The sequence below is a fragment of the Pempheris klunzingeri genome, chromosome 5 (genome assembly GCF_042242105.1).
Source record: "Pempheris klunzingeri isolate RE-2024b chromosome 5, fPemKlu1.hap1, whole genome shotgun sequence".
Classification (NCBI taxonomy): domain Eukaryota; kingdom Metazoa; phylum Chordata; class Actinopteri; order Acropomatiformes; family Pempheridae; genus Pempheris; species Pempheris klunzingeri.
Window position 1 is genome coordinate 25,468,964 of NC_092016.1, and position 22,189 is coordinate 25,491,152.

At 43.0% G+C, this 22,189-nt stretch overlaps 2 protein-coding genes across 3 annotated transcripts; both read left to right on the forward strand.

Annotated features, from left to right (window-relative positions):
- The first annotated feature begins 903 nt into the window (after positions 1 to 903).
- Positions 904 to 13,208, forward strand: herpud1 (homocysteine-inducible, endoplasmic reticulum stress-inducible, ubiquitin-like domain member 1). 2 transcript variants are annotated; one of them, XR_011584332.1, is made up of 10 exons: positions 904 to 1,218; positions 3,178 to 3,255; positions 3,960 to 4,037; positions 5,062 to 5,276; positions 6,217 to 6,327; positions 6,420 to 6,791; positions 9,025 to 9,145; positions 9,318 to 10,197; positions 12,065 to 12,083; positions 13,180 to 13,208. XR_011584332.1 is itself a non-coding variant. In XM_070831460.1 (8 exons), exons 1-8 carry the CDS (start codon positions 1,066 to 1,068, stop codon positions 9,504 to 9,506), a joined length of 1,317 nt encoding a protein of 438 aa, XP_070687561.1. In that variant the 5' UTR covers positions 904 to 1,065; the 3' UTR covers positions 9,507 to 11,563. The 2 variants fall into 2 exon arrangements, 1 of the variants encoding a protein (XP_070687561.1); XM_070831460.1 differs by lacking the exons at positions 12,065 to 12,083; positions 13,180 to 13,208 and having other exon boundaries at positions 9,318 to 11,563.
- Positions 13,209 to 13,472: 264 nt separating this feature from the next.
- cetp (cholesteryl ester transfer protein, plasma) lies at positions 13,473 to 21,890 on the forward strand. The gene is made up of 17 exons (XM_070831240.1): positions 13,473 to 13,624; positions 13,957 to 14,071; positions 14,156 to 14,287; positions 14,956 to 15,026; positions 16,036 to 16,123; positions 16,200 to 16,269; positions 16,370 to 16,430; positions 16,647 to 16,738; positions 17,000 to 17,099; positions 18,173 to 18,252; positions 18,470 to 18,520; positions 18,623 to 18,775; positions 19,976 to 20,043; positions 20,521 to 20,563; positions 21,078 to 21,150; positions 21,271 to 21,356; positions 21,472 to 21,890. The coding sequence occupies exons 1-17, from the start codon at positions 13,492 to 13,494 to the stop codon at positions 21,547 to 21,549; spliced, it is 1,494 nt and encodes a 497-aa protein (XP_070687341.1). The 5' UTR covers positions 13,473 to 13,491; the 3' UTR covers positions 21,550 to 21,890.
- Positions 21,891 to 22,189: the final 299 nt, after the last annotated feature.

Genomic DNA, 22,189 nt, shown 5'->3' on the forward strand with positions numbered 1-22,189 from the left:
TTTTGTATCATAAGTCACTTCCAGCATACCATGATGTATAATTCCTATGCAGGGTCAATGTTTTTGACATGCCATGCTTCATTGATGTAGTGATTGTCACGCACTGACACACACGTTCTCTCTCAGTTTCGAAAGTTCTGTCAAACCACCATGATTTAGAGGAGTGTCTTTCTTTGTATTTGTATATCAGTCAAACATCAACATAGTCTATGTGTTGAGTTGCTACTGGATAAACTCCTCTAAGATCATTTGCAAGTCAGTGTAACAGGCTGATGTAACTTCAGTGGACAAAGTTTTGCTGCCATTAAAATGAGTGCTGTCATCTGAGAGGGTAAAATAATATGAGCTGTCACTCTGTCTCCATTTTCTGGAACAGCAAACGGAAAACACTAGGGAAAAGTTACAGGGAAATATTGGTAATACACGTTGAAATGCATGAATGGCTGTTGACGTGTTGATTTGAGGAAATGTTGCTATGGAGCAGAATGGAGCAAATGGAGCAGAGCTTTAGAAGAACAGTACATAAGGAAACCGTGTTTCATGACATTGTATGCAGTTTCATGTTAGGAAGTGCTTATTAGTTTTTTCCATCTATGTTTGATTAGTTTTCTGGCTGAAGTGGGGAACAAACCAGTCGTATGAGATAATCCTCTCCTATCTACTCTCCTCATCGTTGTCTAGCTAGGTCCTTGTGTGTTTACGAAAATGGCAGCCGAGTGTGCGAACTTGGATCTGCATTTCCAAATAAACGATCTTTGGAACCACACTTAATAAGTACGCATGCGCGCAGGATGACGATTCACCGAGCCTCCACGTCTAAGCACGAGCTGACGACAGCCAATCAGAGGCGGCCACAGTGTGTTTGGAAACAACATTCCTCCTCGCTGCAGAGACGCCGCCACATCCAGCCGAGAGCCACAAGTTTCTCTTTCTCTCTTCAGACGAGGCAATTTGCGTCGCATTTTCTTCTGTCTTCTCACAAATTGTACCACGAAGACTTATTATAGTTATAAACACGGGGCAGTTTCATAATAAGCGCGAGACCAGACCGAGCGAGAGAGTAAAATGGATGTGGAAGATTTTCAACAAAAGACTATTACTCTTCTCATAAAGACGCCCAACCAGGCTCAGGAGGACCAAGCCGTCGAAGGCGTCTGTCTGAACTGGACCATAAAGGACCTAAAAACGCATTTGTCGGCTGTTTACCCAACCAAACCGGTGAGTTCCTGTGAGGCGAATAAGTTAGCTGGCCAGTGTTAGCGGAACTGGTTAGCTCGTGTGACAGGCTGCTCGAAGCTGTGTCCTGGAATGTCATGTGAACAGCTGCCAGCCATTTCTCTGTTCCTGTCTGTCTGTCTGTCTGTCTGTCTGTCTGTCTGCTTGTCTGGCTGCTCACACCAAACCTGCACAGTTACGATTGTTAACGCTGCGAACTTTCGAAGGAGATCCAGCGGGCCCCAGTTGGAAGTCATCATATGATGTCCTTCTCTGGGGGAAAAAGCCAGAGAGGAATTGTTTCACATTGTAGTTAAACAGGTTAATCTGCTCCCATCGGGTGTTAACTGAAAGAAACCCCACAGTCAGAACTCTGTAGAGTCCCATGCACGGCCACAGTGGGCTGGTTGGTATCTACAGCATCTGTCCGGCTCTGTGTCCTGTCCTGAGTGATGACTTCACGTTAAATACTTAAAGTCTTTCATTTGTGACACGTCTGTGTTTGAAGTGATTCTGCTATACAGCCAAATGATCTTTTGGTAAATCTTTGGTAATCCCAACACGAGGCTGATTGTTTACTGAACTGCACCCAGTGACAGAGTCAGCCAAGCACCTAAAGTCTTAAGCATATTTGGCTGCCAAGTTCCACGAAGGGCACACAATGTGTGCTGAGAGGACCGATGAGCAGGAGGATCTACGCTTCAGTGAGATGGAGGGGATGCTGGTAGAAAGTGTACAGATGAGGGGGGGCCAAGCACATGTTTTGGTCAAAGCCACAGGGGAGATCCCCCAGTGAAGTTAATGAGTAGTGATCAAATCAGTCACTTTGTGGGAAACCATACACATGTTACGTGTGTATTAGGTACACGCTGTACATTTACCCACCCGTATGCCGTCAAATCATTTTTTTCATCACATCCTCTTTCTTCAAGTCTTGTTCAAGTGGGACAGCAGAATGTATTAATAAACATGCAGCAGGACGAAAACAGTTTTATTCCCGCTGCCGCCCACAGACAATTTTCTCTGAACATTCCGAACTTTGAACGTTTTGGGAAAAAAAAGTGTGGAACATCTTCACAGGGTCATTCATTAGTCACCTCCATCGAATCTGATCGTAAAGGCCTCACATATTGTACCCACTGGATCCAGAATTGAATGAACATATTTCTCTGAAGATAATCTTCTCCATAACAACACAAATGTCAATTAAAAATGTCTACCCACTATTGTGTTATGAGGAGGTTCTCAAATCAACCTTAACCTTAATTCAATATTTGCTTTTTGAAAAAGGGCTTCATGTTGTGTTTTGTTGTTATAGCTACTTACAGACGTTAGATTGTCACATGATCGGCTCTTGGTGAGTAAATGGAAGCCAGCAGAGGCACATTTTGAGAACAAATGTCTTCATCTAAAACCGTCAGCAGTGTGACAAATGCTGGTTTATCACAATGTCCATTTGTACATAATAATTATTCTTCTGTTGCTTTTAGCATTTGTTTGATGGTGAAGAGCAGACAGGGAAAGGTGGAGTTGGGGCGTGGGCAACCAAGACATGCAACCAAGGTCTCCAGCTGGAATCGTACTGGTGACCTTGTGGTTATGTGGCACGCAACATGTGCTGTAACCATTTGGCTCTAAACTCTGTCACCGTTTAAGTCATTTCCCACATTCAAAAAAACCTCCCAGAGAACAAGAGTGTATGACTTGTGTTATATAAACACTTTCCCCACCACACTGGGTCTGGGTTTTCCTCTCAACAGCAGGTCTTGACGTGTCCTCTTCTCAGGAAAGTGAAGCTGTTGTATGGTTTTAGACTTTTGACCAGTGACGTCAGCCCAACCATCAAAATTTTAAAGGTTCTTTCCCGTTTGCAGAGCAAAACAAGCTACAATGCAGAGCAAACGTTTAAGGTTAAAATAACTTTAGTGACAAACTTTTTGTGTGTGTGTGTATTTGCTACAGGCTGTGGGGGACCAGAGACTGATCTGTGCTGGTAAACTGCTGCCCGACCATCTCCACATTAAAGATCTCTTCAGACAGGTATGTGTGAAAATGTGTGTGTCTGTATGCAAGCACACACATCAGTGAACATCACAAGTTAGTCATATATGCATTTGTGCTGCTGTTATACTGGCGCCAACTGGCTGGAGTGGTTGAATCCAGCCCACTTTTCTGTCACCAAGCGTTATCTGATAATAAACCGCCTGAAAAAGGATTTGGGTGTGCTGTGAAAGGGTTGTTGTGCTTCATAAAACCAGCACAGTATAATATTTCATGTGTCTGCTTCATGGTTTTTGTGTGTTAATCCTGCTAGAGGCTCATATTACTGGAGACGAGGTAGCAACCAGCTGTAAGACAACTCCAGCACTGAAAAACATCCAAAGAGGATATCAGCCCCACCACCTGTTGTCTTTGTGTCTTAGTGTGTGTGAACCAATCAACACCTCACAAAGCCTCCTATCCTCAGACTGTATGGACCAGACTCAGCACCCACCACCAAACACTTTAATCTGATGCTGTTGTTGGATCACTCTGACATGCAAAAACATTTGGGTGTCAGGCTGACCCAGGATTAGTGTACATTTGGAGAATAAAGGCCACACAGCCCGTCTCTGCCTCACCGCCATGCTCTGTCGACCATGGAACAGTCTTAGTTCAGTGTGTTTTCAGCCTCTGCAGAGACTATTTCATGCTCATACATACAAGTTTGATAGGCTGAATTCTGTTTATCTCTACTTTGTCAGACTGACTCCATTCCCACACTGCATCTGGTCTGTGCCTTTTTGAATCCATCACGAGGACAACTGGGAGCCAGACCTAAGGTGAGAAATCATGATGTTTTATGGAATGATTTCAAAACTCAGCAGAGGAACACGCATTGGTGCTCTAAGGCAGTTTCAGTTGTCACGTCAATCAAAGAGGTTGTGTTCTTTATTTTCTGAAGAAGTAGGAGGTCATGACTATGGACTTCTGAACAACCCACTTACACATTTCTAGTAAAAAAAAAATAAAAAAAAAACCCACATAAGCTGGGATTTAAAAGATCCAACCAGGTAAATGAAATGAGTTTTTCTTCTGTTAATTTGCAAGTCAAAGTGCTGCCATGCTGATGCCTCCTATGTCCTCAGTGATGCTGGGGAAATGAAACTGCTCAGTGAAACTCTTAGAGGTTTTATTTATAAGTTGTGAAAATGTGTAAGTGAAACACCTGGTTTCAGTTAGCACAGTGTCTCCACTGCTTGTTAGTTTAAATATTAGATTTGCATGCTGGGCTTGTTTCACATTCACCTTCCGTATGTGCACTTTTTCTCCTAAGCATCAAACCTTTCTTTAAAACTCCTCTAGATACTTTTAAAGTAATTTTGGAGAACTAGTTGTTACGTAATGATGGGTTACCTTGGCTGTTTTTCACTCCTAGATCAGTTCAGATCAAAGTGAGTTGTTTAATATGCATTCCAAATGTTTTTTTGTAAATGCTTTGGTGATTTTTCAGTTTTATAAGTTCACCAACATAAATCGGCTCTTTTGAGGCCTCCTGTGACGTATGAAGCTCAAAGGCAGCAGGTTTAGTTTGGAGACTCACAGTTGAACTTCATCTCCTCCCTCTTTACCATCACCTCACCTGTCCCCCTTCAGAGCTCAGCTACAGTTCAGAAATCTAAAGCACAGCTAAAGAGAGCTTTCTTTAGTTTCATCACACTTTCCAGTATCCTCCTCCTCCTTGTACCTCCAAGTGGTTGCAAATCCTAGATGGTAAAGATGTCTCTTACCACTGTGGGTTTGTTCTCATGCTGAATAGTACAACTCAAATTTGAAACAAATTTCAAATTCTTCTTGCCTTTGCAGACCAAAGCCACAGAACAGCCCGGTTCCTCCAGTCCAAAGCCCATGGCAGCATCTGCTTCACCCAGCCCCAGCAGCCCCCCCTCCACGGCCCAGACTCCCAGCCCGTCGGAGCTGAGGCAGAGGAGGCAGACTTCCTCAACTTCAGCGGCTGCTCCGGCTCACACACATGCCCCGGTGTCTCCACCAGGAACTCCTTCATGGCCTGCTGCTGCAGTGTAAGTCATGATGGAAAAGATTGTGTATCCGCTGAACTCTATGTAGTTTCTTTGGCATGACCAGGCAACTCATTTTATGATGGAAACACTCCATTGAGGGCAGAGAAACAACTGCATGAGGTCCAAATTACAAAAAACCATAAAATCACTGTTAGATATCCACCTTTGTTATTTATTCGAGAAAACAAGGCTATGTTGTTATTGAGTTTTCATCCAGCTACAGTCACACACAACCTCTGTGTGACAACCAAATCATGCTGCCATGACAAGTAAACATAATCAAATTTAACACGGTAAATTATTGACGCGAGGTGCAGCAGTTATTTAACAAGCCCTCATTGAATTCCCTTCTTCACTTCCCCTCGGGGAAAATCTGCTGCTTGCTCATGTGGGAATTCTTGAATCGTTGGGTCTCTCTCTTAATTAAAGAGTTTGGTCCAGACCAGCTGTGTATGAAAGTGTTTCGAGGTGACATTTGTTATGAATTGGCGCCATATAAATAAAGATTGATGGACCATCTCATGAGATGCTCCATCAGCCTGAAAACTCAAGAGGACTCAGAAGATCAACATTTCACATGCTGAGGGAGCGAGTTGAGAATGATGCACACACCAGGGGCCTTTATTACATTATTCATTATCAGTGTGTGATAAAACGTCTGCACTGTTAATGTAAGTTAATATTCATAGATCCGTCTTCATCATCGGGGCTGCTCAAAAGTGGTGAGTGAGCATTTTCGAAGCCTCACTCTGCATGTGGCCACATAACCATGGGGAAGTGAAAGAAAACAAATCACCTCTGTTATAACTACAGAGGATAAGATAAGAATTAAAAAATGGATATGTCATTGTTTGTCATTGTTCCGACGTACACTGTGTGTTAGAAGGCTTTCACTGGTTACAGGTTACAGTGTTGAACAGCCTGTCGTCTTTCCCTACAGGCCCGGAGCACCACAGATGGCCCAACCAGCATTTCCCACCTACTCCCTGTACAGCCCTCAACAACTCCTGTGGCTCCAGCATGTCTACGCTAGACAGTATTACATGCAATAGTGAGTTCCCATTCACACACTTCACATTCATGACATGTCCTTTGATGACGTTGTCCATCTAGTTTCTAATTTTCTCTGTTTCACACCAACAGCCACGCAGCGCTGGCAGCAGCAGGCACCGTCCCCTCTGCACCAGCGACGACCATCGGCCAGTACCCTCCAGTTCCTGCCCATCAAGTGCCTGTCCCAGCCCCCTTAGCCAATCAGAACCCCATTGACAACCTGCCAGCGAATCAGAACCCGGCGCAGGACGGCGCTTTCATCAACCCCGGGGAAGCCAACCAGAACATACGGATGAACGCGCAGGGCGGGGCTGTAATGGAGGACGAGGAGGACATGGAGCGCGATTGGCTGGACTGGTTGTACTCTGCCGCAAGATTTGGTGTTCTGCTCATGATCGTGTACTTCAACTCCAACCTGAGTCGCTTCCTGCTGGTGATGGGCACCCTCTTTCTCATGTACCTGTAAGTTCACTCTGCTGCTCTCTACTTAGACAGACCTTTATACTAGTCTAAACAGCAAACATGGCTCTCAGTCTTACTGCCCCTTATCAGATACTCAACACTCAATTCACCGTTCTAATCAAGGGCATAATAATTATTTATACAGCACCGTTTGAAAACAGAGTTGAAAAGTGCTTTACATGGTTAAAATGCTTAAATGCGTGCTTAAATATTTTAAGGACATGAGGGAAATCAGATCAAACCCTTAAGATAAAACAAAATCAAAGAAAAAAAACACAATATAGACAAGTGCAATAACCCTAATAATAAAACCAATATGACAGAATGACAGAAAAAAGTGGTAGCATTGATAAAAGACTTTTTTTTTTTTTTAGTTTTCTGAAGTGTAGATGTCACAAATTCTGTAAGTAGGAGGAGGAGTGGTTGTTGACACTGTTTGTTGGGAAATGTAGGCATGCAGTCACTAGAACTAGTAGCATAGTAGCATGCCTGGTATACATAATTAACTGTCTCTGTGTCAGTGAATAAACAAAGCCTTCAGGATGTGTGCCTTTCAAACCTGTTCTAATCAAAGCTGCATATTAGAGCAAGCAAAGCAGCTGAGTTTAACGTATCAGTTGTGCTTCTTCACATGCAGAGCTCCTTTGACCACATGTTATGGTTTCACAGCAAAACAGACCTTTTACTTCCTTCATCGGTACAGAAATAACACATCGGCCCATAAATGTTTTTTTGGTCAATTGTCCGGTGACTTTTGGTTCCTTGAAAAAGAGGGATCTACGTTTTAGCTCTTTATTCCATTTATTTCCTCAAATTACAGCCGAGAGTCTTTGCTTTAAGGCACATTCCTTATATAGATGACTTCAGTATGATTTGGTAAATAGCAGAAATAACTCAAATTGTGTCAGTGTCCGGTGTAGCTGTATAATATCTGTGTAGGGTCGCTGAGAACTCAGCATAGCTTACTGCTGCATTGTTTATCATGTTTCTTGGACTTTACGTCTCTGTGCTGCAGCAAAATGTGATTGCTCACTTCCTCAAACAGGTTGTTTTTTTTGTTTTTTTATTCAAGTGAGCTAAAACACAAAAGGGAAGAACACCACTGGCATCGCTTCGCATGAAGATTTCATGTAATCTCTTTGAAGACAGTTGTTTTAACTTGTTGAATGTATTTACCCGTCCTGAAGCTAAACAGCACGTGTCACCATGTTAATTATTTCCTACGGCATCCCATAGTAGCTGCAATTAGCCAAGTGTCGTCGATAAGCGACAGCTCGGTTTCAGGTGGTAATGTTAAGGGATCAGAGTTGGCAGCGGTGCACAGAGACGGCCTGTTCCACACCAGCGCTGTTATCATGAGTTAAGGACATGCTGTTCCTTTACTTAACATGTCCCGGTCTCACACTCTGTTTGCTGTTCGCCCCACACACGAATATTCCTGCACATTCCATTCACAGTCACCGAGCATGTACGCTGAGAAGTATTCTGAATGTTTGTCTGTCAAGGGAAAGCAACGAAGACCGTAGTGCTGAAAGTGAGAATACTGCCATCGTTTGTTTAGAACTCAAGCAGACGAAAGAGAGAGAAACTGTGTGTTTGTGCCTGATGGATGCAGCCTGCTCCTTTCATAACACAACAGTCAATATGCATGTAACTAATGATTAATCAGCAACAGTTGGAAGGTTAATGTTTGGAGACATAAACAGCAGAGGTCAGTTCGAGAGTGGTCGAAGAGGAAGGGGAGGGGGGGTCTGACTGCAGAGAGAATGTAAACAGGATAGTAGCTGTCGTCCTTTCCACATGGTGCGACTCTTAACAGCCAAAAAGTAACAAGATGTTAAGAAGTACGGTGTGTCTGTATACTTTATATATGACAGAAGCCGAAACATTTATCTAGCAAGTGTAAGAAATAAACAGAGTGATGCTATCATTAGTTTTCTATTAACAATACTTGGTTTGACTCTGTAGCAACTTGACTGTCAATGGCAGAGTTAGCAGGTAGCTGGTAACATAGTTTAGCATTAAGCAGCTAAAGAGACAGGTATTTTCCTCAGGAGTTGGTGGAGACCAAAACAGAGCTGAAATGAGAGTGACTGTTGGACTTGTGTTTACCAGGTGGACACAAACACTGTGAACACAACTGAATGTCTCTGATCACATGACCCCAAGACTTCTTTTTTTTTTTTTTTACATTCGTAGAAACATTTTCTCTCCCGTTCTCTCTCCTCCACAGACACAACGCTGGCTGGGTTCCCTTCAGAAGGCGAATGCAGGTCCAAGGACCTGACCGTCTTCAGCCACCTGAGGTCCAGCACAACCAGCAGAACCAGGACAGGAACCCAAACCCAGATCCAGTAAGAACCCCCCCTCCCATACTTCTCCCTGTGATTCATGGCGTGGATATTCCCTTTATGTGTAACAGCGTACCACGGTGGAGTCTAATCTAAGCAAATTAGGCCCAGTCACTGACACACAGGATTATTAATAGCAGTGGGTGTGTAATGACTGTGTGCCCTGTGTGTTCAGGCTGACGAGCTTGCTGACAGACAAAGGGAAGAAGCCGGCGCCGCAGCAGACGGATTTGACGGACAAGGACCGATGATGGCCGTTTTAGTGCCTCCTCACAGGGTGTCAGTCATGTGGACAGCCTGGGTTTTCTTCAAGACTTTCTTCTCCTCCCTCATACCCGAGGCCCCTCACGCTGTGGCGAACTGACCACTGAGGGCAGACGAACAGTCGATAGAGACAGCGGACTTTTATTTATCGATGGAGAACGATGCCTGAGAAGCCAGCGGAAGATGTCTGGAACTGTCTGCTAGCGAGTAAATTAAAACAAGGGCATTGTATGGATGCATTCAGACAACCAGCAGGACCTCCCAATTAAAACTAGATGTTTGACAGTTTGCCAAGAGCTCCTGCGTGACATTGCTCTTTCTTCAGTGTGAAATAAAGTTAAAACACCAGCAAAATAAAGCAATGCCAGGCCCTTGAAGTTCCAAAACTGTGGACTGAGAGGACACGAAGGACAAGATCCTTTCCAAGAGGAAATTGACCAGCGGGATGGCACCATCCCAGCTCTCCGTCTGATCTGATGCCAACTGATTGTTGCTTTGTACCCCTCCTTGAGCTTTCTTTTGCTGTGTGTCACGGTCTTGTAGGACAAGCACAGCTACCTGGATGCTTCCCTCATCCATGGCACAGTAGGTGGCAGTAGAGGGTAAGCAGTAAATCTTCTAGCTGGGGCTGCCCCCTCTTAGTCTGCCATGTCGTCAGTTAGTCACAGAAAAACAACTGCTGCACCTTTTTATTAGGGCCACAACAATATTATCAGGGGAACGTGGACCTTTTATGAAGTCCAGCCTATCGTTGAGTCCGCCTGATCTGATCAGTTTGCAGAAGTGATTTGGTAAGTTAAAAATAAGTCCTCTGTTGTTAAAGTAATGTAAATGTATGAGGGTTAGGTTGTGTTGATAGTATTACCTATCAGTCTTTCTCAGCTCTTAGTTATAACTGTCTGACTATCGCACCGAGGAGGGTTACCTGCTTTCTGATGGGCTCCCATATGGTTCAACATGAACTCCTCTGAGTTTTCATAATGAAGAATATGATCCAGATCAGTTCTCTCTATAAGGATTATATGAGCCACATTCCTTTGGAATGAAAATCCTCTGGCAGACAGAACTGAGTCTGGAGCAAATGACCGAGTCTAAATGCTGCTCCCCTGCTCTTCCAAACCTGACATGCATGGTGCCTGGGTTTGATGACAGCTGCAAAAGAAGGACCGCTGTTGTTTTCACTGCTTTGATAGACTTTGCTTCTGTCTGTGGAAGAGCAGCTTTTACTTTCTCCACGCAGTCACCGTAGCGAACATTTAACAGCCGCAACGCAAGCAGAAACTGACTGGAACTGGAGTTCACTGACAAAACTGGACGAGGAGAGCAAAATCCAAATCATGAGCAAAAAGCACGGTTCAGAAAATTGAAAATAGCATTGTACTGTACCGGTTTTTGACCAGGTCTGTTTCGGCTGGATTTTCTGATCATTGAGTGTCAGCTGATGGAGATTGGGACCAAATACAAGAGACTGCTTCTTTCTGCCAAATCCTCTTCTATTAAATAGTGATGTTGCCATGGTAAAAAAAAAAAAAAAGAAGAAAAGTACTGTAAATATACTGTGTATACACAAAGCACTTTACTACATATATCTTATGCAAGCTTCTTTACATGTAGAGGGATTCTGATTTATTATTCTCCATGGGAGGATTTCTAATCTAAGTATAATGCCTAGAGGGCTTTCTTTCAGAAATGGGACTAAGTTTTAAAGTCTAAAATCCAATTAAAGCAAATAACAGGTCAAAGGTCAGATCGTTTTTAAGCATTTTTATCTCATTGATTGAGAAACTTTTCCTTAAACTTAAGGCGCTGTGCTGTTAGGTGACATTTATTAAGTGACTGTAATCGGCGCATGTTTTATTGATCTATAGACAGGAAGAAATGGGTTTTACCAATGTCACCGTAAAAGGCCCCTCTTCTTCTGATCTAATCAGTTCTGTGATCTGCTTTAGCCCCCGCTGCCAAGTTAGCACTCTGGGAACTGACGGTAGCTTGTCACCTTTGTCACCATGTATAATTTGCCATTTTGATGTTAAGACTTAAAGATTTTCTTTCTGGTTTGTCTTTCCGTGGCAGTTGCTTGTCGACGGCTGTTGTAGATTGAAGCGTGTGTCTGGGGAGACTTGCAATAATGGACGCAATAAATGTTCTTAACTTCGACGGTTCCTTACTGTGTTTATTTCGTTGCAGATACAGTTTGGGAGGACGGTGTTTCTGTCAGCCTCACATTTTAAAGCCTGAACCCCGAAGGCCGTGGGGCCGCAGGGTACACTAGAGTTCGCTATAGGAACGTCCTTCGGCACGAATGTGACTGAAGCTGCAGCGCTCTCCTGTTGAGCTGCCAGTCACAGTTGCATCTGTAAGATGAGATGCATTTGATTTGCCTGAGACGATGACTGAGAGTCTCCAGTTCTGCCAGCAGCTCTGGGGGGTTGTTAAATAGCACCAAACAAATATTGATTTATTATGGCACTACTACATCAGAACAAAGTTTAGATCTGATTGTGGCATGTCTCAGAGTTTAGTGTGATCCCAGACCCCAAAGGTCCCCCAGAAATATGTCGAATGATATTACTTTTAATTTAGTTTCATTGTAGTTTAATCTAATAATTAATTAATTAATTCAGGTGCTTTATGTTCACTTTTTCCTTCAACCTGCAGAAGGGGGACAGCCAGGATGGTGAGTTCAGTGTGAGCAGGTAAAGATGACTTTTAATGAAATGGGAACATTTTATTCTGCATCTAACACTTTTGTTTCTTGAGCAAGTAGACGCTGTTACGTTACATGTCACTTTGTTTTACCTTTATTTTTTCTGGGTGTTAACTACAGAAGAGTATTTAGTGCCAGGCGTACGAACAAATGACTTAGGGAATAAAGTAGAGAAACTGTGTCAGACAGAATGGCCCCTGGGGGAGTCTTTCTCACTAAAAGGCATACGTTTTTTGGAATGCCCTACCAACAGAAAGAAAACGAACTGATCTGAAAATGTTTTTACCGTAAATGTGAAACACCGGCTCAAACATCACTGATCATGTACTTGTGCACTAACACACTTTCCACACACATAAAGCTATTTACTGCTCTGCAATAACAGAATAACATGTTGTTTGTCACTTCACCAGTACTCACACACACACACACACACACACACACAGACTTATCTAATGGTAACCTCATCGTTACCCCCCCCCATGCTGTTATCTCCAGTCTGTCTTTGTCTCCCACTGTACCTCCCCCTTTTCTCCCACACCAAATTCATTCAGCTGGGAGGATTGGAGGAGAGCACACTGACTGACTAAATTCTAAGGGAATGACCACCAGGGAATAAATAGTTCACGTTACAGTCAGCTCCTGTATCTAGTCGCCCCCCCCTTGTGAACCAGCACTTGTTTGAAAGAGTCTTTATGCAGAGAGACTTCGCTGTTTGAGAGCAGGGAAAGCAGAATAAGTTCAGGCGTGTAATGGAGAGAACAGACATCTCCAGCGTTCAGGTTTAAGTTTATTCTGTAAGGATTAAGTTCTTCTGGAAGCATCTTTGTTGGGTATGTATTCTTTTCAAAACCTACAGCTCGGAGTGCTAAAAACCTCCCAGGTGACCGGTAGCATTTCTGCGTGCGGCATCTGTGGTTCTAACATTAAATGTTTGCGCTCTGTGTTTGATCTGAATAGGTTTGTGTGTCTACCTGAGGGTTTCTAGAACTCGCATCATAGAAAAAAGATTGCACTTTGACCAGTTCAATCTCAAATCTGAGTCAGTGTTTGCCCTTCCATCAAGTGTGAATCACACAAGTTGTCTGCCTGTGATTGGACGAAGGAGGGGGGTTTCACAAGATAGATGAGCCCTCCCTGGCAGTGGACACAGCGAGGTTGGTAGGCTGTGAGGTTCTCTCTGCGAGGCCAAAGAGGCTGGCTGACATTTTTCTGAATGTTTAAAGGCTCTGGCACTGATTGGATAAGATACTGCTCAGGTGCACTTTAGAGTCCGCTTGGTGTGTTGAGTCAGTCGCACCAGAAGGAAACGTTCCACTTACAAACATACAGTGAACTGCAAACAGTCCACAGGGTTAAAAACCTCAACCTCAACCTCATGCCTCGTGACGTTTTCCTGCTGCTGCTCCTCTCTGCGTTTGGGGCGTCCCATGCCTGCCTGCAGGACCCCGCTTCAGCCTACAGATTCACCGGAGCTGTGTGTCGCCTCACCTACCCTGCAGCTGTTGTGTGTGAGTGGGACTGTGTCTTTGGTGTTTATCTGCATCTTTCATCTGTTTGATCAATTTAACATTCATCCTTCAACCGAGCACCTCTTAAAAAAAAAAAAAAAGGCTTTCATGATGGATGTCACACCAGCGGTCGGTGCAATGTTCGTGCAAGTGTTTCTGAAAATCGAAACCACATTTCCCACGATTCCTAGTGCCTGCTGCAAAAAAACACTGTCTTTTGTTTGAATGTGGAAGTGAGAGTGAAAACCCAGCCGCTTAATTGTGTGTTTGTTTTCCCCTCCTGTGTTCAAGTGTCATTGACCTGCCTGTCTGTCTTTGTGTGCTGCTGGCAGTGAACGAGAAAACCACTAAAGTGATTGAGGCAGCGTTCCAACATGCCAGATACCCGAGTGTAAAGGGGGAAAAGTCACTGCACTTTATAGGCACAGTTCAGTATGGCCTGGACAAGTAAGAGGACACATGAAATACACTCATTACACGAATGGACGCACCAAATGTCATTAAATCACGTGATGCTTCTCCACCACCCAGTCTGGAGATTCACAACCTGTCGATTGGTCGGAGCGAATTTGAACTGCGTCCAGGTGAAGGCATCGGCATGGAAATAAGCAATGTGTCCGCAGTCTTCAGAGGGACCATCCACTATGGATACGGCAGCTGGCTGTGAGTCTGAGTGTGTGTGTCTGACCAGCAACGTCCCGCATCACATCATCCACTTGTTCTCTCAGAATAAACCCAGTGATCCAAAAAATGGAAAAGCCCATAAAGCATTACTAATGAGACAGTACGTTCACACTGTTTATTCCAAAAAATGACCTAAAACAAGAAACAAATCCTCTTGTGGGGAAGTTCAGACTGAAGAGGTTAAATAGAAGTGGATGAGCCGTGACGGGTTCCTCCATCGTGGACTCTCCTGTCCATCAAAGATCAGCTTTAACCATAGGTTACTGAAGGTCAATGGCACAAATTCACAGGTGAAAGTGCAACATAAACTCCATGTGTTTTACCAGTCGTGATTATCCTGCGATTATTTGATTGGCTCTTCAGGAAATGTTGCTTTTCAAAAACATTTCAAGCAGTAGAATATTTTATACTTATATTTTATTCAAAATATATTTTTAAAACGTTCCTTTGGTGGTGCTAGAAGTGCTGAGAGCTCTTTGCTGTTCAGTCATCGGATATTTCACAGATCACACGTCAAACAGTGAGAGCAGCGCTGTCATTCCCATCTGAGTCTCTGCAGGTTGTACTTTCAGCCATGCAGGCAGACAGGCAGCATTTCCTAGTAGTTAATAGTACATTGACTTGTTTTCTTTTTCTCTTTCACCTAGTGTCAACGTTGCACACTCAATTGACTTTGAAATTGAGTCTCAGATTGATCTTGGAATCAACCCCAAACTTTGTAAGTAGCTTATTTTGTACATGTGCACAGGGATTGAGGCTTGACAGAAAGCAGTAAAAACGGTGCTCAAACTGGGTACGCAAGTTAGATTTTTGCTAACATGAGATCCCGTACTTTACACTGCTCACAAAAAGTTAGGGATATTCGACTTTCAGGTGAAATATATGGAAAATGTAAAAAGTGAATGCTACAGTGATATTATATCATGAAAGGACATTTAAGTAGAAGCATGCAATGGTCATTTTATTCATCTTAAACAATGTATTTGAAGAAAATCTACCAACAGTGGTAGGTATACCACAACAAAACATTTTCAGTGTCTCAATAAATTGGGACGTGGCCAAAGGACGTCCACTCCTCTCCTTTCTGTGACTCTTCCAGTCTCTGTATCACTGATACAACCTCCTGATGACACTCTGTGACCCTCTAAGCTCAGTGAACACCTCCGTCTGAGGACTTCCTGTTTGAAGCCTCCAGTGTTGAGGTGCTGCTGATCAACTGTTAGGTGTCGTCTTGGTCTCATGATGTCAGAATGTGAACAGCAGGATGAGGAGGACTGTTTAAATACCAATTCTAACTGAAGCAGGAAATGTATTGGTGGATTCATGGATCAAACCTGTTGTGAATGTTGCTGTTAAGCTTCTTGTTAGAGAACAGCAGCTGGTGCAGAAAGTACTGAGACACTGAACAGTTGGACATGTGCATTCAAAGGTTTAGAGAAGGTCACATTAAGTTCACCTGGAAAGGTTAGAATGCATTTTAGGTTCATCCTGAGATTTCACCTGAAAGCTGAATATCCCTGACTTTTTGTGAGTAGTGTATATTGCGTGCAATTATCTGGTAGTTGAGTACAGGCCCTCTGGCAAAACTCTCACAACAAAGCCAAAATGTAACCAGCATCAAAATGTGCTCATTGAAATGGATCCAGAAGGGCTGATGTTCCATTTCAAGCGCTAAATGATAAAGACAGGTACCAACTAACTATCTCTCATCTCACCTCCTCTGTCAGACTGTGGAGAGGGGAAGGTGGCAGCAGACACAACAGACTGTTACCTGAACTTTCACAAGCTCCGTCTGCACCTGCAGGGCGACAGAGAGTAAGTGGACCGATGAGAAGAATCCGTGCACCGTGGTGTTCCACCGTGTTAATGTCCGTTTTCTGCTCCTGCTCAGACCAAACTGGCTGAAGAAGCTTTTCACCGACTTCATCACCTTCACTGTCAGACTGGCCATAAAAGGACAGGTGTGGGCGCGAGAGACAGAGCTGACCTTTCACCGAACATGTCGGCTTAGTCACAACAAACTCATAGTGTGTGTGTGTGTGTGTGTTCACATCTTCTTAGATTTGTAAGGAGATCAACAAGGCGTCAAATATACTGGCTGACTTCATACAAGACACAGCAGGTATGTGTGTGTCTGTGTGTCTGTGTGTCTGTGTGTGTGTGTGTGTGTGTGTGTGTGAGAGAGAGTCAAGGTCATTCCTTTGGTTATCCGTGTCTCTAAGTATTTGGCCATTTAACATCTCAAACATTCCAGCCAACCCTGACCCAGCCCTCAGAACATGCCTGTGTGACCCCAACCCTACCCTGACCCACCATTAGTGTGTGTGTGTGTCTACAGAGCAGTTCCTTAGTGATGGAGACATAAGCGTGGATATCGGTGTAACTGCTGCTCCTGTCATCACTGCTAACTACATTGAATCATATCACAAGGTAAAGAGCTTCTGTCACATCCACATCAGTTCTGTTTAGGAGCCATAATTCGCTTTGTGTTGAGTTTCCTCAATCATTAACCCTTTATCGGGCAAGGGACCATATTCGGTAACTTAAGTGGGAGTTTGGTCCAGTCCCTTCTGCATCATAGCAGCAACGGCTTACATGCCGATAACAATCTCATTGTTGAGGTGTAAACGTTCACATTGTCTCTCCGTTCATCCCTTGACTCTCTCTTTTCTGTCTGAACAAATCTCCCAGGGGCTGACCAACTACCACAACACCACCGCTGTCATCAATGACTCTGTTTTCCACCCCAGTCAGCTGACTGAGAACAGGATGCTTTACTTTTGGGTGTCAGGTCAGCAGCTGGCAGTGCTTTTTTTTTTTTTTGATATGGCACATTGAAAGTAATCATGAAAAACTGATACATGCTGGTCACAGCATTTGTCAAGTCTAGAATCAGTAGTATTAAAATAATCGGTCTTCATGCCCATTGCCAGCATTCAGCGTCAGTGCAGGAAGTAGTGTGTCCTTAATGTAGCCTTATTTATGTTGCCTAACATTAGCCAGAGTTTACTTACTTGCCACTTAAACATAAAGTTGCAAAAGGCCTTGTTTGTCCATTCAGGGTTACCGTAGAAACATGATGGACTTATCGCGAGGGCTTATTCTAAGCTAATGAAAATACAGTAGTCCCTCGCTATAACACGGTTCACCTTTCGTGGCCTCGCTGTTTCTCAGATTTTTTTAGTGCAATTTTGCATGCTTTTTTTTTACAGTGTATGAACGCGCATTGTGTTCTGTGTCCTGATTGGCTAAGGGACTGTAGACCAATGTCAATCAATCTCCTCCGTGCCGTGTCTCTGTACAGTACAGAATGCGTTCGGCTTGCCAAATTTCCATAAATGTTCAATCACTAGCAGTGTGACTTTTAAGTCAAACAAGAGATAAATGTGAGAAAATGTTAATGCCTGTCTGAGAAAAGTGTCTAAACTGTATGGTGAGGGGTTTTACAGCCTTAAAATATAGATAATAATTGTAAAAAATAAAGCTGACTATTTCGCCTATTGCGGGTTATTTTTAGAACGTAACCCCCGCAGTAAACGAGGGACCACTGTACAACAATTCTTAGTTTCTGGTGATTATACACTATAACACTGAAAACATATTTATGAATATTAAATTCCATGCCTGACAATAGATCCCCCCTAAATTTTACACACTGCACCTTTAAAGCGTAACCTTCATGAAACCTGGAGTATGGATGCAGTGAGACTTCATGCTTATCCAGTAATGTGGCCAAAGAGCAGCAGCTCATTAGCAGCAGGAGGGTCGTTCAGTCTCTTCTGTCTGATTCTCTTCCCTCTGTGATGTAGAGTTTAGAAGCTCGTGTGGTCCAGCTGGTTAACATAACTAACTGTTTACTTGCAGACCAGGTCTTTCGGCCCATGCTCACTGCAGCCCACCGAGATGGCCGTTTTCAACTTAACATCTCTGGAGCAGAGCTCACTGTAAGTACACCAACCTTCAAACATCCACACAGTGTGCATTCAGCTTCACACACGGAGGATGTGTTATCTTGGGGATAAAACTGGCTTGGATGGTGCACACTGCCTGCAGATTACTGGAGCCTGAGCCTGGTTATGTATATGGACAAAGGACCAGATGGGCACAGATAGTCTTGATCTCTTGTTGGATCTCACATGATATTGATGAATGTCATTTCAGGAACTTTTCAAGACAAATCTCTCCAGTGCCATGCCTGAATTTATTAGAACGGTAATAAGGAAACCCCCCTCATCCCTGCACTCTCCCAAATACAAACATGTACGCTTTTGTAAGGTGATGCATGTTGTTCTACGTTTGCTTGATTGTGCCCAGTGTCTGCTGGAATCAGGTTCTACAGAGCTAAGAGTGTGGAGTTCTTCTGTTCCCTACCTAAACACATCCACCTTGGGTACGACCATCAGGGCGGAGGCCTCCGGGCAGCTCTTCTGCGGGAGTGACTCCACACCGGCACTCTTCTTTAAAACGGTACTTTGACACTTATTTTGTGACAGGACGTTTTTAGTCATCGGGATGAAAGTTAAAGAAAGCAGAGCATTTGATGGGTTGAGTCTTGACCTGTTTCGATGCATCTCACATGACATCTCATTCATTTGAAAGAAAAAAAAAAAAACGGAAATCATGATTTGATTTTATAGATTAATTTTATAGTTTCATTCAAATTGGAGGTTATACATTTATTGCTACAAAAACCAACAAGCTACCAGTTGTGATGCACGGGACACACTGCCCACTAACTGTCTCTCAAAAGATTGGCAGTTCAGAAGTATGAAAAATGACTGTAACAGTATCCACTTTTAAGCAATAGTGTTTTTTAACATCCACTTCAATGTCAGCTGACATGAACATAACGACATGGGAGCATAACGGTTGATGTTGATGACGGATGTGTTGATGTGTGATGTGTGATGTTTCACTATTTCGCTGGGGCACAGCATCACACAGTGAAATACTCTCAAACATCCTGTGAACAGTATTTAATGGTATAAACCCCTTGGTCTAGTTCTACTGCTGGAAGGTCATTTCAGTGGGGGGAATGTAACAGGCCTTTATCATTAAATTATGATAAAGGCTAAGAACTTTTGCTCTGTTGTTCTCTTTTAAGACAATGTAATGGTGGACCAAGCAGATCTGTATAGTTAGAACGCCATTAATATGACTGACTGAGTTTTGAAGCATCTGATACAGCCAACACATCTGCCCGGCAACCCTTGGTATTGTATTTTTATGAAACGATAAAATTCAAGATGCTGATGAAACTGAGTCAAAATATTAGTGGTCTCAAGTTTACTGAGTCTACAGTCAAAAACTCTGCTTTTAAATGATGAGGCAGATTTGACACTTGGATTGTCTCCTACTCAAACCCATGTTCAAAACTGAAGACATGTCTCTTATTCAAGGGTAATGAAACAATGCTTTGTCGTGTTGGCCACACTAGATGTAGCGAGGCATCAGTACGTCTTGGCACAATAGTATTCAGTTCACTAGTCTGCTTCAAGCATAACATCAGCTGCCGACGGTGATTACTGCCTGAGGCTTTGTGAAAAAGTGGAAATTTGAAGGTGTCACATGATGCGCAGTCACACTCTAAATACTGTGTACTGGAATAATCTGTTGTGAAACTTTCAGTGTGTTTGAGTAATGTTTCTTCATTTTTCTGATGTCTAGGATGTGGCCATCGTCGTCACGGCCTCCTATGCCGATAAGAAACTCTTCCTGCAGGGTAACCAGTCGGAGTAAGAACTTTATCGTTTATATTTACAAGACTTACTGAGCTTTTAAAAAAAAAGTTCAGGCTGCGACATGTGTATTATTCATCAGTCCATCTGAAATTAAATTCAGCATACGTACCCAATGATTTATATTTATTTTTTGGTTTCATGACAGCACCCTGCCTTTGTATTAATCAGAGAGCCTTTGGCCCGTAGATAGGCAGATGGTCACACCAGGGGTGTCCGACATAAGGCAAGTCTAAGTGCTTTACAGGAAAATGAAAAAAGACATAAAAAAACATTCAAACAACATGTAGAGAATAATGAAAGCACACACAAATAAATAGTTAAAGAAGAAGATGCATTTAAAAGACAATAAAAGCGTGCGGATAGATAATTAGATGGTACAAGGCTGACTGGGGAAAGGTAAAGAGCTAAATAGGGATATCTTAGTCAGTGTCCTGTGGTTGGTGTGTGATGGTGATCTTCCTCCCTCTCTAGGATCTTTGTGTTGCAAACTGAGCTCCCCTTACAAAATCAACCGGTAAGTCCAATTTTTTTTGTTGTGGAAAATACTATGGTTCAGTGCTCTACCACACAAAACACACGTGATGCATTGTAGTCAGGAAAATATTCAAGATGGCAGATGGGAAAAAAAGACCTTCTCTTACTTCCTCTTCACTATTTGCATTCTCTTCACTGAGCTTTATCCTGAAACAATGTGTGCATTACCTAAAGTCTCCCGCCAGCATCAACACGAGTAAGGATTCCTGCCTGAATTTATTATTAGTGACTCACAGGACTTAAATTCAACACAAAAACCACAGCATAGGAGCCGAAACTACCCCAGTGTCATAAAAAGTCCTGAGCCGCCTCCTGCACACTCCAAAGGGCCTTGATTATAACAGAAGTTCGTCTTTTTTCTCCTCCCATCCAAATTATTTTTGTATATTATATATATTGTATTATTTTATATATATATATATATATATATATTTTTTTTTATTTTTTTTTTTTTTTTGATTGGACTTGTTAAATCCCGTCTCCTCTGGTTCCAGCTGCCGGATGAGACACAACTGGAGTTCATCAGAGAAGCAGTGGAGAAAATAGGCATTCCCAAGGTTCTGTCTGGTGAGAAGCAGAGATTAAAGTATATAGCTGCATGGATACACGTTGCATTAGTAACGAAAAGTAAAGTCAAATGTGCATCTAATGTGATCTTTCTTTTGTACCTTGTGGTGTCTGTTTCAGTTCTTGAGACTGAGCTCACCAGGCTGTTGGACAAACAGGGAACTAACTTGTTTGACATCTTTAACCCAGAGGTGCTTCCTCAGGATGTGAGTGCTCTGGATTCTTTTTACATGTTGTCACGTGTCCCTGTTGGTGCTGGCTTTCTTCATACCTTGCATCTCTCTCTCTCTCTCTCTCCCTCTCTCCCTCCTTCCTCTGCAGGGCTTCGTGGTGATTCAGATGGATTTTGGTTTCCCTCATCACCTCCTGGTTGAGTTCCTCCGGAAGACCCTACAATAACTGGGCAACCTTTGAGCACTCTGGGCCAGATTGTTTTTAGTGACCTGTCCAAAGGTCATGATAAGCATGTGAGCCGTACAGATAACGTCACTGTTGCATTGTGGTAGCTCAGTCTGGTGTATTTGATTTGAACATTTTACCCACGTAAAAAAGAATCTGCTCTGTTTTTTTCTGTCAAATCTAAAGAACAAAAAAGGAGTGAACAGCTTGTTACAGACGCTCTGTGGGTGGAGGGTTGGGGGTGATTATAATACAAATGGTAGTAGAGGCTAAAGCTCATTATTGTTATCTCAACATTTCAAACAGTCATGTTAATTTTGTAAATATAAATCAGTTAGATAAAGTGCTAATAGGCCTTTTTGAGAAAAACAAAAAGTACTGCTGATGATTTAATGAATTCACTTGACATATAGTAAAAAGGCACAAACTGACAACTTAATATTATAAAATTAGTGATCGTCCACCCAAATGGATTTCTTCCAAATCAAATCTGAATGTTCCAAATTCAACACACAGCTCCACACATTAGATATCGGCAGCTTCAAAATAAAGTATGCGAGTTCCAAAGTCAGCTTTCTGCTTCACTCATTGGTTTTGGAAGTTACTGCTTCCCAGTGTCACTTACTGGAAACTGAACCTG

Excerpts from the sequence above, each read along its gene's own strand:
- herpud1 (XM_070831460.1), top strand. The coding sequence starts at position 1,066 with ATGGATGTGGAAGATTTTCAACAAAAGACTATTACTCTTCTCATAAAG. Across the intron at positions 5,277-6,216 it reads TCATGGCCTGCTGCTGCAGT|GCCCGGAGCACCACAGATGG; the intron begins GTAAGTCATGAT and ends CTTTCCCTACAG. Across the intron at positions 6,328-6,419 it reads AGACAGTATTACATGCAATA|CCACGCAGCGCTGGCAGCAG; the intron begins GTGAGTTCCCAT and ends TCACACCAACAG.
- cetp (XM_070831240.1), top strand. The coding sequence starts at position 13,492 with ATGCCTCGTGACGTTTTCCTGCTGCTGCTCCTCTCTGCGTTTGGGGCG. Across the intron at positions 16,739-16,999 it reads ACATTGAATCATATCACAAG|GGGCTGACCAACTACCACAA; the intron begins GTAAAGAGCTTC and ends CAAATCTCCCAG. Across the intron at positions 21,357-21,471 it reads CAGAGGTGCTTCCTCAGGAT|GGCTTCGTGGTGATTCAGAT; the intron begins GTGAGTGCTCTG and ends CTTCCTCTGCAG.